General features: G+C 43.2%; 1 protein-coding gene across 2 annotated transcripts in view; it reads right to left on the reverse strand.

Moving 5' to 3' along the window:
* Positions 1 to 8914: 8914 nt before the first annotated feature.
* The window catches only part of PRIMA1 (proline rich membrane anchor 1), a 55636-nt gene continuing 49453 nt past the window's right edge, over positions 8915 to 15097 (reverse strand). The window contains exon 4 of one of the 2 annotated variants that reach the window (XM_052783044.1): positions 8915 to 13362. In XM_052783044.1, coding sequence (XP_052639004.1) covers positions 13263 to 13362 — 100 coding nt within the window. In that variant the 3' untranslated portion in view covers positions 8915 to 13262. The remainder of the gene's footprint in view (positions 13363 to 15097) is intronic. The other variant, XM_052783045.1, reaches the window with a different exon arrangement.

Here is a 15097-nt window from a genome sequence, read left to right on the forward strand (position 1 = left end):
TCCGTTATGCAAAAGGAAATTTCAGACAAATCTTTTATACTTTGGTTTCAAAAAACATCCTCTTACCTACTTCAAGCCCCAGAACTCTGCATGAAATGTAGCAGCACTCTTCCTGGTCTTGTAAGCCTGAACATGAACCCACCAGCAGCCAGATCCTACACCAGCCAAGTCCATGGGACGCCAGCAACTGAAATCAGTACACGTAGCACACCACCCTATAAAAAACATTAACCACACATGTCTGCTTCCCCTTTTCAGTTCTACAGATCTGGCAGCATCAGAAGATCCTTAATCGTTAGCAGCCAGGATCATCCACTGGGCATCATACTTTCTGCGATGACTTTGATAGTTGGGATCCCCTTCTCCAATCTAGCATCAAGGGTATGCAGCCTCAGCTGATGATCTGTCTCATTCACACACATTATTTACAGGTTATTGTCTTAATTCAGCTATAGTTGAACATTAATACAGGTCAAAGCAAGATTTTAAATTATGATCGTTTTCCAGGCAAACTCTAGAGGTACTGATGCATAATCTGACAGAGAAATTGTTCTGAAGCAGATCTCGCCCTGTACAGACAAGTTGTTTGTGTAAACAGGAGAGCAGTTACCAGGTTTGAAAAACAATAGTGAAACAGCTATTTAAAAAAATTCTGTTCATGCTACAAATAACATCCCCAGGTACATTCCTGTAATAAAAGTGTATTTTCCTGGAGTAAGCAGGGCTTGTGAGCTTGAAATGGTTGGGAAAGGTGGATTGGTAGCTGGTATATTTTACATTCTCTTTTTTTAATATTTGGTTTTCTTATTTCTGCTGATTAAATGTAAGTCAAGGCAGAAAATCCCTGAAAACCCACAGACAAACTCAGTGCTGATTGTTTTTAAGCTTTCCTAAGCTGATGGAGTGTCATGTTGCCTTCAGCTGCTCGGTTCCCTTGGAGAAAGGGCACGTCTGTGCAATGCGTGCTGAATTCAGGCGACGGTGACAGACTGCAGTCATCAGAAAGGATGAGTTGGCTTTTCAGGCACCTCCAGTCATTCTTGTCAATGGCGTGTGACCAGCCAGCTTGGACAGATGATGCAGTCCCTTGCCCTAGAGGCGAGTCAGTTCAAAGGACATTCGCTTCCTCACTTACTCATCTGAGTAGTTTTCCCTGGTATGAGAAACTGCTCAAAACCAGGAGGAAATACAGATTTGAAGGAGGTGTCCTATGGCCACTTCAGTTTTTTTCACCTAAAAAAGAAAATGTGTTGTGGGGAGGGGGAGCTTAATGTTTTAATACTTTGTAACCTGCATTTCCATGTTCACTTGGACACTGGAGAGATGGGCTTGCCAGAAAGCTGGGCTGGGACCCTGGGCTCCTCTCCTGTATGCTCTCCAGACTCCTGTGAGGTCCCAGTTTAGGTTTCTGTCTCCAGAGAGGGAAGCTAAGCCTCCGAGCAGCCGCGACCCCACAGCTGCTGTGGAAGCCTGCGCTGCATGTGCTGCTGCCTACCAGGAGTGAGGAGGATGCACCGCAGGCTTTTCAGTTGTCCTGTTCAGTGGATGCCTGACCAGACTGTGCAAGTGACCTCAAAGATATTGTCTGCCCAAGAATTATTATTTTCAGAATAACATTTTTCTACTCAGGCTGAACTAAATTGCATACATGTGTGCTCATACATGCACATGCACACACACACACACGCACGGAGATTTTTTTCAGATTTTCTAACGTCTTGTTTTGTATTAATTAATCCACTGTGTTTTTTGGAATGAGGTTGGATTTTCTGTACAAGTTTGTATGAATATGTCCAGTTTTGGATGGACTGTTCCTACTCTGATTATTGATTATTATTATCCTTATTTTGCATTATTTCCCATTAGGATGGGCGTCTAACATCATTGGACTGTATGACAACCCCCTGCTGAAATGCCTGCATGCAGCAGCATCTGCCCTCTCACCATCAATAAATTCAGACCCTGGGAGCCACATCTCGTCTTACAGCAGTTGTCCCTGTGCAACCAAATAGGCTGGGGCTGTTCAGTCCCCCCACCAGGCGTAGGTACTTATTTCAGGGTAAGATGGGGTGTCATCTGGAGGTGCTGTCTTTCTCCACTGATGACAATATTCTATATAATTTAGAGATATTAAACACCACACTTTTAGTTTGGTTAAAATTAGGTGAGAAGAATCCTGCCTCAGCTATTCAGTGGCTTTGTAAGTCAGGCTTCATAAATCATAGGTGTTGAGAATAAACCTCTTGTCCCATATGACAAATGAAACTGCAATATTATTGATATCCCTCAAGGTCCTGACAGCAAAAGTTGAGCCTGTTCAGATTACATGGTGCTGGGCAGAGAATGTCTCTCACCATGTTTAGACAGCAGCCAGCACAGTAGAAATACCAAATGGGATTTCACCACAAGACTCAGCTTGGAACTCTTTGTTAAAACTCTTTTAAAGGGAATGTTGAATTTAGAGCATCCCTCAAGCTTATGGTGGCTCAGCTTTCTGTTTGTACAGTAAATAGCATTTCAGAGAAGACTATTTTTTTTGGCCCAGAAATGGTAAATTTTAATTCTAAAAGTGCTTGGCTCCATCTTCTGTGGTATCTTAACAACATAATTCCTACACAAAATTACAATTACTAAAATAAACTTCTGGTGCTTTTTCCCATGCCTATTGCTACCGAGTAGTTCCACTGCTTTTAGTACGGCCAGTGAAGCTGGCAGGTTACCTTGTGGGTACCATACAGTCTGATGCCTCAGCTAGGGAACTGCTTGCTAAATCTGCATTTTTTTTTCTTCCTGGACAGCCTCCTTGAATACAGCTGTGGGTCAGAAAGATCATAATCTGAAAATGATGAGTTGCTCAAATGCAGCTCAAAACCCAATTTGGAGACCTGAATTCATACTGCAGGTGATGAGGCGTGAGAAAAAAACCAACACAGCTGCTGAATCTGTTTTTTCTTCATTCAGGTACATTCCTCCATCCCCATAAAGCCTCAGTAACTTCAGATGTGCACCATCAGTACTTAAACAAGTTAGGAAAAAGGATAAACCCAAAGATATCTCGCACTCCATTTCCCCCCTGTCATTTTTCAAAGGAGAATCAAATTATGACAATTTTGCCTTAGTGATCGGGGCAGGGAGAAAAGCTTGCTTCAAAAGATGCCCTGAAACAGTTTACATTGCATTGTCATGGAAAATTGCAAATAGTTGCAGCTCACGTCTGGACGGACACCATGTGTCTATATATATCTGCGTGTGTGTGTCAGTGTGCCTACATGCAGGAGGCATGTTTGAATAGCCGTTGAATTGTAGCTTTGTCTACGCACTGCCCAAGGTACCAGGAAAGAGGAGGGTGGAGCAGATTCATGTGGTCATTCATCTGAGGGATTTCTCACGCTGAGGGTCTCTACCTGCATGTATGATCAGCATCACCTGTTCCAAGGCGACATTGAAAATATCCTTCATTCCCACTAACACAGTGAGCAGGAAGATTCTCCTTTGTTGAGACTGTTTATTTCTGCTAAGTGGTTTTCCTGTTCTACTAAGGCCTGTTTCTACCAAGATATCTGAAGACGAGAGCATCTAACTCTAATTATTGCAAATATTTTGAGTAAAACTGCTAATTTTGAACTGAATTTGCAAATAGTTTTTATCCTCCAAAACTAGAGTTTTTAAAACAAATGAGTTAAATTGCTTTTATTCAGCCCTACCCTTGACTTTATTCACAGATATTGAATTGATTAATTCTTGGACAAGAACTGATGGAAATTCAGTGTCTTAATTTTAATAGGAATGTCAGACACCGAGCAACCTCACCGCAGACAGACTTTTCAGAGGATTTACCTGTCCAGTTCAAGTGGTCTGTAAGGAAGGGAAACCATGAGTTTCCAGAGGCTTGTATCTGGCAGTAAAAGCATTGATCTGCTTGTCAAATCTAATCCCTTCTCCAAAGACTTGAGGATTTAGAGATTCTCAATAAAACAGTCAGAAGTTACTGTTGGGTTTTGTTTTAATATCTTTTCCCAAAATATCATTCTTGGAAGCAATGGAATTGTTCTTCTGCTACTCCTAGATGAATACAAAGGCCAGCTTGCAGCAGACAGTCAGCATGGAAAATTTCAGCACAAACAGTTCACACTTGAATAGGTTATAAGCACACTGGGCACTGGGTCTTCAAATAGAAAGGCTCAAGGAAAATTACCACCGTATCAGGCATCCACATGTACTGTATGTACTTTTTGGGGTTTTATCATCCAAACTTGGTCCTGCATAATGCTTAAAATGAAGAGGGGATGGGTGTGAAACATTCCCGAAAATTTTGCAGGTGAGTTTTTCTCCTCCAGTAATTCTCTGAGGAGCCATTGAAGGGACACCAAAGGCATGTAGCCTGCCAGAAAAGTTTTACGTGATGATTCATGATGCTTTCATCACCTGCCTCTAAAAGTTGTTTCCAAAAGAATGACTTTGAGCAGCCCAGATCTGTGTCCATCAAAGCAGTCTTGCCTGCCAGCCAGCCGGTCGATAGGTTAGCGTGACCTTCTGCTTCCAGGGCAGTTTGTTGGGGAAAAGACAAATAGCTTTCCTTCCCCTGGATTCAGAGGTCACAAGGGACAATGCATTTAAAGCAAACAAGGCTCTGAAACTTCCTTGTTTGAAATTCCCCCTGCAATTCTTGCATTATTATTATAATACCCAGTGTTCTAACATCACTAAGTTATCACCCAAGCAGCCAATATCTCCGTTTTGTGGGCACAGAGCCATGCACCCCGTGGTTCCCCCCCGCAGGGATCTGGCTGCTGGCGGCCAGCCGGGGAGCGCAGGGCAGCGGACACCGGGCTCAGCCCCTGGCCCCTTGTAGGCTCCACGCGTGACGCTGGACAAGGGGCTGTGCAATGCCTTGCCGTCTGTGAAATGGGCACAGCGACGGGTTTTCCTGCTCTCTGACTTCTCCCTCCCGTCTCTGAGCGGGCCACAGGTCCGGGCAGGACTTTCTCCTGCTGCGCGGGCACAGTGACGGGACCTTGGCATCAGGTGATGCTCCCGATGCCTCAGTGCTATTGAGCACGGGCAGGAGGGATCCAGCGTTCATAAGCAGCTGCAGCTCCCTTCCATTTTGCTCTGAAATGCCTGCCTGCCTTTCAGCTACCACCACAGAGGTGGAGCAGGTGGGCGATCAGGTGCAATTGTATTTTAATCTCTCTCTAAAAGGAACATACAGTCCTTGGAATATTCTGTTAAGCAAATGGCTGCAAATTAGGTGTGAAGACCCCAACCAGGGTATACGCCTCATTCTGCTGTTTGTACTTCTCTCACCCCCCTTGTGTCCCCTTGCACCCCTCCCCTTTTTTTTTTTTAATTTTCCAGGAGGCATCAATTAGGTGAGGGCTTTTCATTTTAAACATTGGGATTTTTACTTGGCCTTGCTAAGGCTGTCAGGTCTAGTTTGCAGCTGAACAGTTCATGCTTTGGTGCTGGACAATGCATGAATGTTTAAATTGCTTGAAATGTCTAATTGAATTATCCTCAAATTACAAATCAAAATGGGAAAGGCTGTCTCTGGATCACAGGCTCATTCACTGGGATGTGTCTGCCATACCGCTGCTTTTCTTTATATTTTCTTTTCTGCTTCCAACTACGACTGTGTTAAATGAAACCTTAAATACTGAAAGCATTTCTATTTGTGTGTGCAGGGGGAAGCGATGTCGAATGTAAAGGGAAATTTATTCACGTTCTGGCTCCGAGTTCTTTTTGTGCTGCACGAAAACGAGTTCATGAAATTTATATCAATGCATAGGAAAGCACAACAGCCAGCTGCTATTTACAAAGGAACTTCCTTTCTCTTTCAGCCACAGTGATATATAATATAAAATACTTTCAGGCAGATATATATAAATACCATTTAACTGGGGTTTTTTGTGACCTCACAGACTGAGGAAACCAACAAGCCAGAAAGAAGATTTGATCTATCTAGCCAGCACTCATGATAAAATCAGCTTTTCAAAGCCTTGCCATTTATACAGTGAGGTAGAAATTAAAGCCCGTAGGGTTTTCTTTTATAAGTTGTTAAGGGAGGCAGAGCTGGGTCTCCATGCATGACATTCGTCCTGTCCAGCGCCCTCCCCAGCAGCACCAGAGGCTGATCAGCAACTCTGGTCAGTGTAATAATACTTCTTTCACGGGTATAATATTTTTATGGTATTTTATAATATATGATAAAGGGGGTTTGACCACCTACCCCCAGCATCAATCATTTTGTCGCTATACCTTAACTTGTTCAGTGACTGACTGTACTGGGGGCACAAAGTGGGTGTTGGTGTTGCATCCTGTGCCCAGCAGCTGGCTCCATCCCTCCCTCCTCCCAGAAAATACCCTTCAGGGGCCACACACTTCATCCAGGCATTGGTGCCTCCCTCTGTGGCTGCCAGGACATCCCATGAGTTTTACGTTAGCTGCTCAGGTAAGGAGCCCTTCCCAGGGCTCGCAGCACTGTGTGGATGCTCACACCAGGACGGGCTGTGCCAGGAGGACACCAGCATAGCACAGGCACTGCTCAGATGCTCAGTCTAATCAGGAGAATTGCTAATGCCCATGTATATACCAAACTGTGCCACAGTGCAAGATAGGAGCAGCAGGACAAGTGTTTAAATGTGGCAGTGAGTGCTTTTGTTTTAACTAGAACCAAGAATAAAACAAGTTCAGAACATGCCAGGAATCTTGGTATTAATATTCCCAGTATTTTTTCCTGAATACTAAAAAAATTAATTAGACTCAGGCCACTTTCAAGGGCAACTTCTCTGTTAGCTTGCAACTAGACAATTGTTTCTGTGCTATAAAAATGGTTGAAGACATAATAGTTATGGAAGAACCTTAAGGAAATGGCTTAGATAAAATCTTTATTGAACAGAAGGTCAACTCTGAAGGGATATTTTTGAAAGAAAAGAAATTTCTATTAATATTAAGAATGTTAACACTTTAGTAGCTGAAGACTAATACATATTAAAACATCAGTTGTGGGTTTTTTTAAACATCTGATTGTTCTGGGGCCAAAGATTACACATGCATGAATCAAGCATGCCCAAATCAGAGCATCTTTCAGAAATGGAGACAGCTGTAATTTGAAACTAATTGTACCAGACATCTATTAAAATGATGTAGACCTTGGCAATGGACGTCTCCAGATGAAACCAGTGAAATGCACTTGATAATGATTAGGTATTACCAAAATCACAGAATACACTGCATGTGTCATTACAAATCTCTTGCTCCCTCTCCAAATAATATCAAAACCCAGTAATCAAATTTCTCTCTTGGTGTCATAACACTGGTTCCCAGTGATGGGGCAGTGGAGGAAGAGCACTCCATGCAACATGAGGCTCTTCAGCATGGCAAGTTGTGGCGTCTTGTATTATTTACCAATGTTTTCAGCTATGCTCAAGACTTAACCCCGGGTTTAGGTTTGGAGCTCTTCTGCTGTGCTCTAGTCCAATCAGATTTGCACCAAATAATCCCATTGCTCGCTGAAGAGCACCAGTATTTGGGTCATTTTTTAACGTGTTCATGCATTGATTCCTGTGACCATCTCACCATGACTAAAGCATGATGAGAGCTCAGCCAAATGGCTGCAAATTCTGGGCTGATATTTTTACTGTTAGTAGGACTTGAGGGACCTCACCTGAATTTCACCAGGGCTGTGCCCTACCTTTTTCTGCTGACTGGTTTCCCAGTGGTCGCTTCCCAGTCATGGCAGTCTCCTCTTCAAAGTGACGTCCTTATTCCTCTGCTGCAGACTGGAGGTACGGATGTTGACCCGGCAGCTTTGATGCCTGAAGAAGGGGCCAGTGCCTTCCAGAGGCATTTTCATTCTCAGTGGTCACAGGGAGATTTTAACGTGGAAGTTTTCTTTTGCAAAACATGTCTGATATGTAAGTCTGCTGGATATCATAGTATATGGCATAATGGTTATTGCTGTAATTCATTAAACTGCCACCTGATCACTTTGCATTACTGTTGGTCTGTCTCATTTAAGGGCTTCCTTAAACTGGGATATGAAATCATTCCCAAGGGACCAATGAAAACTGTTAGGGAGTACTGTCTTGGGAATTAAAGGCAACCAAGATGTCTTCCCATTTAAAATAAAATCCTCCCACCCCCCTGGCTGGTATTCAGCTGACCTCACTTAGGTACCTCGTGGTCCCTGGGGAGTTACTTTAGCATCCTTCTGTGGTTGGCGAAGGAAGAGCTCCACCGTGAAGGAGGGTTCAGGTTGTGATGGCCCCTTGGCTTCAGAGGACCTCACACAGACTGTGTTCTTCACCCCTGTCTGGTAAAGGCATAGAACTGTAAGGGGCAAATCCTGGCCAAAGGATCTGGGTTTAGCAACTGTAAGTCAGTGTTGATCTGCTGAAGAACTGGTCCATAATTTGCTTTTGTTCTTGTGAGGAAAAGGGAGGGTGAAGTCCACACAGGGAGTTATAATATAAAATGGTGCACATTATCTCTTGCACCAAAATAAACAAAGGCCCAGAGTATTATGTGAAAGATAAATCACTCTAAAACTAGAGTATGTTGTTAGGGAAACTTGCAGCACCTTTGGCATAAAGAGAAGGGGTTTCTTGAGCTTTGGGGGGCTGCAGGAGTGTGCGAGTGTAACAACTCCTTCGTTTATGAAGCACCAGCGGTGCGTGTATCTGGGACTAAAACTGCAGCGTTAGGCGAGACAGAACGAGAACCCAGCTGGGCACAGGCATGAGCAGCAGCCACGAGTTTCTCCAAAACCAGAACAGAAAGTGTTCACACAAGGCAAGGTTAATTTGGGCAGTAAGAAAAGTCCCTGAAGAGGCACTGCAGCCATTCCTCCCTTCAGCCTTTCTCTTCAATGTGTAGACTCCGTTCTCAGCTACATAACTGACAGGACACAGGAAACTTTTTACAAGTACATTTTTATTTAAAATAAAAATTAATTATGGTGCCTTTTTAAAATAGGGTACTGCACAATCTGTATATGCAACACAGTTTTTGGTACGGAACATACTTATTGAGCAATATCCTTAAATACTAAATATACATTAATGGCTTGTTTGAGAAACATGACAACATTTATTCTGATATTTTTTTTCTCTTTAGTCATTTAACCACTGATACAGATTTCCTATAAACAATATTTGTTTTCATCTGTACATGTGGTACACAGTCAAGAAGGCAGATCTTAGAATATCTACATTCATGCATTGATTTAAACACACTATTCTGCAGTTTAAAACAATATATTTTTGTTTGTACAGGTGCAGGGAGTATTGTAAATACATATCTACCATAGGCCTGATTCTCCATTGCTTGGCAGCATCTATGGTCATGACCTGGTTGGAGCAGAAGGCCCACACTCGCTTCACATGCTGTGACCATATGGCATGCAAGACTGGACAATTAGGTCTCTGTATAGATATATATAAATATATTTATATCTTATACTTAGTAGAACTTTCCTCTTTCCTTCCATGTCTGTTTCTGCAGCATCTATCCAAGGCAGAGATGCTTTCCTGGGCACACCGCCGTGTCGGGTCTGGGCCAGGAAGGGCGGCAGGGCTGGGGCTTCAGCTCCACCTTCCTGGCGCTGCCGAGGAAACTCAACACTTTGCAGCTCAGGCCCTTAAAGTGCATTCCCTGCTTGCGTCTGCTAGTGGTGATCCTTGAGAAGAAATTTTGAGTTGATGCTCTCCCTCAGACTGAACACCGCAGTTTTCTGAGTCTGTCTGGTGGTGGTCAGAGCAGAGCAGTTTTAACTTCTGCGTAGAAATCGGCCACCTTTGCACCTGCTTGGGGATCTGGCTATTTTGTGAACAGAGCTACGCAGGACCTTTCTATGCCTGATATTTTGGTGGCTAAAAACAAACTCAAAATGCCTGTAAAGCTGCATTTTGGATTGCCAGTTGCCCAGATCCAGGGTCACTGCTTAGTGAAGCCCTTATCCATCAAGCCTACTCCTTTCCCTTTGTATTTAATTATAGTACTATAAGGAAGCACAGAAGCCTCTTTTAGAAAAGCTTTGCAAGTAGTCTGTAGAGTGTTAAATGCAACCTTAAACCACATCAGCAAACTTCGGAAACCATTCCTCAGTGACACCGCCTTTCTAGCCTCTCTTTTCTGAAGACGTACATCTGCTTCCAGTATACTTTTCCAAGTGCCTTTCTGAAGATCACCTTAAATTTTGGCGCAATGTAGTCAACCGTACTTAGTCAGGAATCTAAAGGCAAAACTACCCCATACAAGATTTCCCGTTTTTCCCTGCCATGCAGCTGTGTAAGTGCTGAGAGCTAGAGAAGCAGAGGAGCAGCTCTCAGCCTGTGTGCTGCTGCTCTTCTGTGGCCGACGGATTATAAAAGCACAGTGGGAAATGTTTGTTTAAGAAATGCTATGGCAATGATGTGCCCAAATACGTTTATTTAACATCAGCATGTTGGATGTAATGATAGTGTATATCTGCCGATACAAAGATACATCTATATCTCTCAAAATACTGTCACAGAGCTGGTAGGTATTTTTATCTCGATTATACAGATGGGTAAATTGAGGCACAGAGAGGCAAAATTACTTGCTAGTGAACAGCAGATCAGTGGCAGAGTTGAAAATAGATCCTAGTCCTCGTGCTGCTTCTTGAAATGCCCTGCCTCCCTGCTCTCCATGAAGTTTTTAATGTTTATGTTCTCCTGAGAAGACCTCAGGGGGCCTGGGGTGGGTTTGCTTGTGGGCTATGTCAGGCACCAGGGTCTTCTCTAGTGAGGACATTTTACCATTGACATCACTGAAAATCAGACAGCATTCAGTGACCATCTCTTTAGACTTTTTCTTGCAAAACCAGACACATTTTGATGGACATAATGAGCTACAAATCCCTTTTATGATTTTGGCCCTTCAGAACATGCCTTTAAAGCTGTATTAGGAAATAAATAAAATCAACAACCTTTAGGAGAAAGTGCTAATCCTGAGCCAGTATCATGCTAAACTCATCTGCATTCATACTGTATACTCTCAGCTAAACATGCAACCAGTCTCAAACTCTGCCACACTTAGGCAGAAACAACTGGAGTAAAAAACAGAAAGGCAAACATAGGTAACTACACCAAAATAAATGTTATAGCTTAAAAAATATTCTAGAAATATACTTGCAATATTTTTATTATAGTATTTAGGGGCTAAGTGCTTTAGGCAATCAACATTTGGGATACTAGACTCAAGTGTAAATTCTGTCATTTTTATCCCACTTTGGATCTAAGAACATATCTCTGTGTCTTGTGCAAGTACACAAAATGAATATGGCAGGGAATGATCGTACTCTTGGGCAAGGGGTTACTTATTCCCTTTCACTTTTGTAATTGCATTCACTTCTCAAGAAAGTCTAGCCTTTAAAAAATAATTTTATGAAGCTAAACTTCTACATAGTGATGACAGGCTAAAAAGCTAAATTAGTAACTCCATAAATTCCTCAACAGCAGTATATAGCAGCATTTCATTTTATCATTGAAAAGATACTTATATTTACATACACCTTATTGTTCAATAGGTAATAGAAAACTAGAGATGGGCCTGAGCTGAAACTGCTGATTTGAACATCCCGGAGCTTTTTTGGGGAAGGTCTGCAGAACATTGTCTTCCTCTACCATCAGGCCAAACTCTACATCCTGGCGATAGAGCAACCGCAGACAGGAATGCGTTGAAAATCAAGGTCTGATTTCTGCAGTTCAGGCACATCCTTATATAAAACTGAAAGCATCGGTGTGTTGCAGTACCGAGGGACACAGCAGCCGGGGCACAGCCATGTCCTGGAGCGAGACTGGGTCGGTGCCTGGGAGTCCCTCACAGACACGGAGACCAAGTGATATTGAAGCTTGATGTCCAGACAAGAAGCCAGTGTGGAAATTTGTCTTTCACTGCATCGCTACTTTCAGCACAGAGGTAATGGAGACATACACGTGGGGGTGTGACATGAAGGAAAATTTTCAGGAGGTGGGGAAAGACCAGTTTCTCAGCTAGTCTCATCGCCTTTATCCTAAGGGTTACTTACCAAGCCTAACCTGAGATCCTACATGAAATGAATTTGGGTGGATTCAGCTTTGCTTTAAGTAGCCTGCAATCCACATCATGGAAAGTACAACACTAAGCTAGTACTCTGAATTTGGCACAATCGGCAATCTCTGCCCAGGAGAGGCAGAGACTGAGTTAACGTGGGCACAACCAGCTTACCAGACCCCCAAAAGTGGTCCTCCAAGCCATACCTACAATGTCCTCCGCGGGTCAGTTCAGGAGACTCGACACTTTCAGGAAACAACACTAATCAGTGAATGAGGAGGACTTCAAAGGGCTGCTAGTCCTTTCAACAGAATCCCGCCCAAATACTCACGCCAAGATGTAAGCAACATCTTTTCTGTGGGGTTTTGCCTGGGGATTCAGCATGATGCAAACACAGAGAAACGTGTAGAATTTCACAAAGGAAGAACTTTTTTAAAGACAAAAAATAAAGTGTGATGCAAAAAAGGAGGCCGATTATGAAGTAATAAAGTACAAAGCACCTCTTAATAATATCTCCCTTTCAATAGCAATGCTAATTGCTAAAATCTTACATTTTGATTTCTTTTGCCTGAAAAGTCTTCAGCCATGGAAATTGCATAGTCACTAGACCGCAGATGAATTTCCTAGGATAAGTCACAAGTTCATGCAATTTTTGGTTGCTTGATGGCTTAACAGAAACCTTTGTTCCCTTTTTAATAATGAAATAGTAAGAATGATAAGAATGAAGTATAAGCGTATAAAACCGCACAGGCTGGAGAAGCACGTAGGTGACACCTCTGACCCTTGACCCTCAGACCCATTTCTAATAAGCTGCTCCCACTCTGGCAGATCACCTTCTCCTCAAAAGATCCTATTTCGGCAGCTTTTTGTGGACACTCAATTCAAACTGGAAAGTGGGGGGGGGAGAGGAAGAAGTGGGAGGCATCGCGACATTGCTTTCACGAGATGCAGCATGCAATGCTTATGCCTTTGTGAGGCCTTTTCTCCGGGCAGCCCGGCTGGGTGAGTTTATCCTCCCTTGGAGAAGCAGCAAGCCTGAAGAGCAGCCTGCTTTTCTCTTCTGAATCACTGATGCGTGTGCTATTTCTGAAATGAAGTCCTTGGCCACAGAGCTCCTTTCGTTGCCTTATCTCACCCACCTTGCATACTCCGTGTGTGTGCTTTGAAAGTTTACCACCTCCTGCGCCTCGGCGGGGTTTCGGGGATTATACAACTGCATTGTTATCAACTGTTTTGCTGTTTTGGGAGGAGGTCATTGCATATTCAGCTCGACTGGTTCCATTCTCTTCTTTTCTCATTGGTTTCCTTGGGTGATCCCAGGTTCAGTGATGTATAGGCAAGGTGGAAGAGAAGAAAGGACAGAGATAAATATCTTCTTTGTCAATACAGATTGAAAGCAAGGACATGTAACGTGCATCATAATACTGAACTTTTCCTGCCTCTTTTTCCCTTTCTGAACACAGGCCAAACCAGCAGTTAATTTTGTCCAGCCTCATGATCCACCTGGAAGGTGAGAGGTCTGCTCCTAAGGTCTCATGATAGGCTGTTGGTCTCCCCATGCTAGTCTGTATATAGATACAGGCACGCATGTTGCATGAGACGAGGGCTGCTGGAAGGAGAGCCCTCCATCCCCACCTTCATCCCTGGAATGGAGTCTGGGGTGCTGGGTCAGGCTCTGCCTTGGGGCAGTCCTGGGCCTTTCTCCTCAAGGTGCTACGTCATTCAAACTGGGATGATGACCAGTCGTGTCCAGTGAGGATCCAACTCACTCATCAGTCATCATAAAACCACCGTGCTTGGTCACTAGGAGAGGACTCAGCTGACCAGTGTAGGTACGTACATCTGTGGTGACCGCCCCAGACTACCTTCACAGTCAATGGAAAGAAACAGGCACTCTTAAAACACAGTTCAGAACAGCTTAAAGTGGATACCCAAAATAAGACAGATGCTTTGTGCCCAAGGCATTCGTGTTTCTCTGCATCGTCTGTGAAGGAAGGCTAGTTTGCTAGCCCAGACACAGATGTCCATGTTCTAGGTGTCTGAGTTAGTGACCGAAACATGGTGCCCTGCTGTGATCTACCAGCCCCCCAACACCAACCACTCTTTTTATTTGGTTTGGTGGCCACTGGTACCATTTGGTAACATAGTCCAGGACCACCAATGCTAACTGTGAGACAATTCAGGAAATGCCCAGCAAGTGCAGAAAACTAACAAGCATCTGCCCATCATGGAGCAAAATCATCTTACTTGGGATTTTAAAGTGACTCTGAAAAGGGAGACCTAAGCATAAGTCCCGTAACAGACGATGTTACATCATGTGTTTCCCCCACAACTTCTCTTCTCAAAAGTGGCATGACCTTTATTTAAAGCTGAAGCTTTAAACATAGTAGGAGGAAAAAACTTTGTGCTTTCCACCCAGATATTTCAGACATTAGTGCCTTGAGTTTAAGGTGCTTCTGAGGGCAAAAAGAGGACCAGATAAATGTAATACAACAGTCAGTCTGTGCTATTGTTCTTGACATTGTTTAACAAAACAAACAACAATTAATAAAAAATGGTTAATGGCATTTAATTTCAGCAAAGTATTAATGAAAGATTTATGGAGAATGATTACAGGAAGATAAATTTGTTTTGCTTGTCATCTCAAAGAAAATACTTCTGGTTGTGATACCTTATGCCTCTCTTTAGCTGGTAAGAGTTAAGGCTTGTTAGTATCAGCCACGATTCCAGCAGTTAGAGAATGGAAATGTAAAGGAAGTGGAGACTAAGAGTTGTTGAGACTAAGGGTTTGTTGAACCATTTTTCAGCCATTAACATGCTGTGCCTGTCTGTATCTGACACAAGGTCCTGTGGCTCTGTCTTTCGTGACATTGTAAAGCACCCATCCACCCCGCCACATCCCTGACAAGAGGAATGGAGAATCTGATGGCAATAGTTCTCTTATTTTTTCCTGGGCAGGAAAAATGGTGTGGCTGCCTTTAAATTCCTCTGCTGCTTTCAAAAATTCCATTTTTTTTCTTTTTCTTTCCCCCCAGTTCCA

This window comes from Harpia harpyja, chromosome 3 (genome assembly GCF_026419915.1).
Source record: "Harpia harpyja isolate bHarHar1 chromosome 3, bHarHar1 primary haplotype, whole genome shotgun sequence".
Lineage (NCBI taxonomy): Eukaryota > Metazoa > Chordata > Aves > Accipitriformes > Accipitridae > Harpia > Harpia harpyja.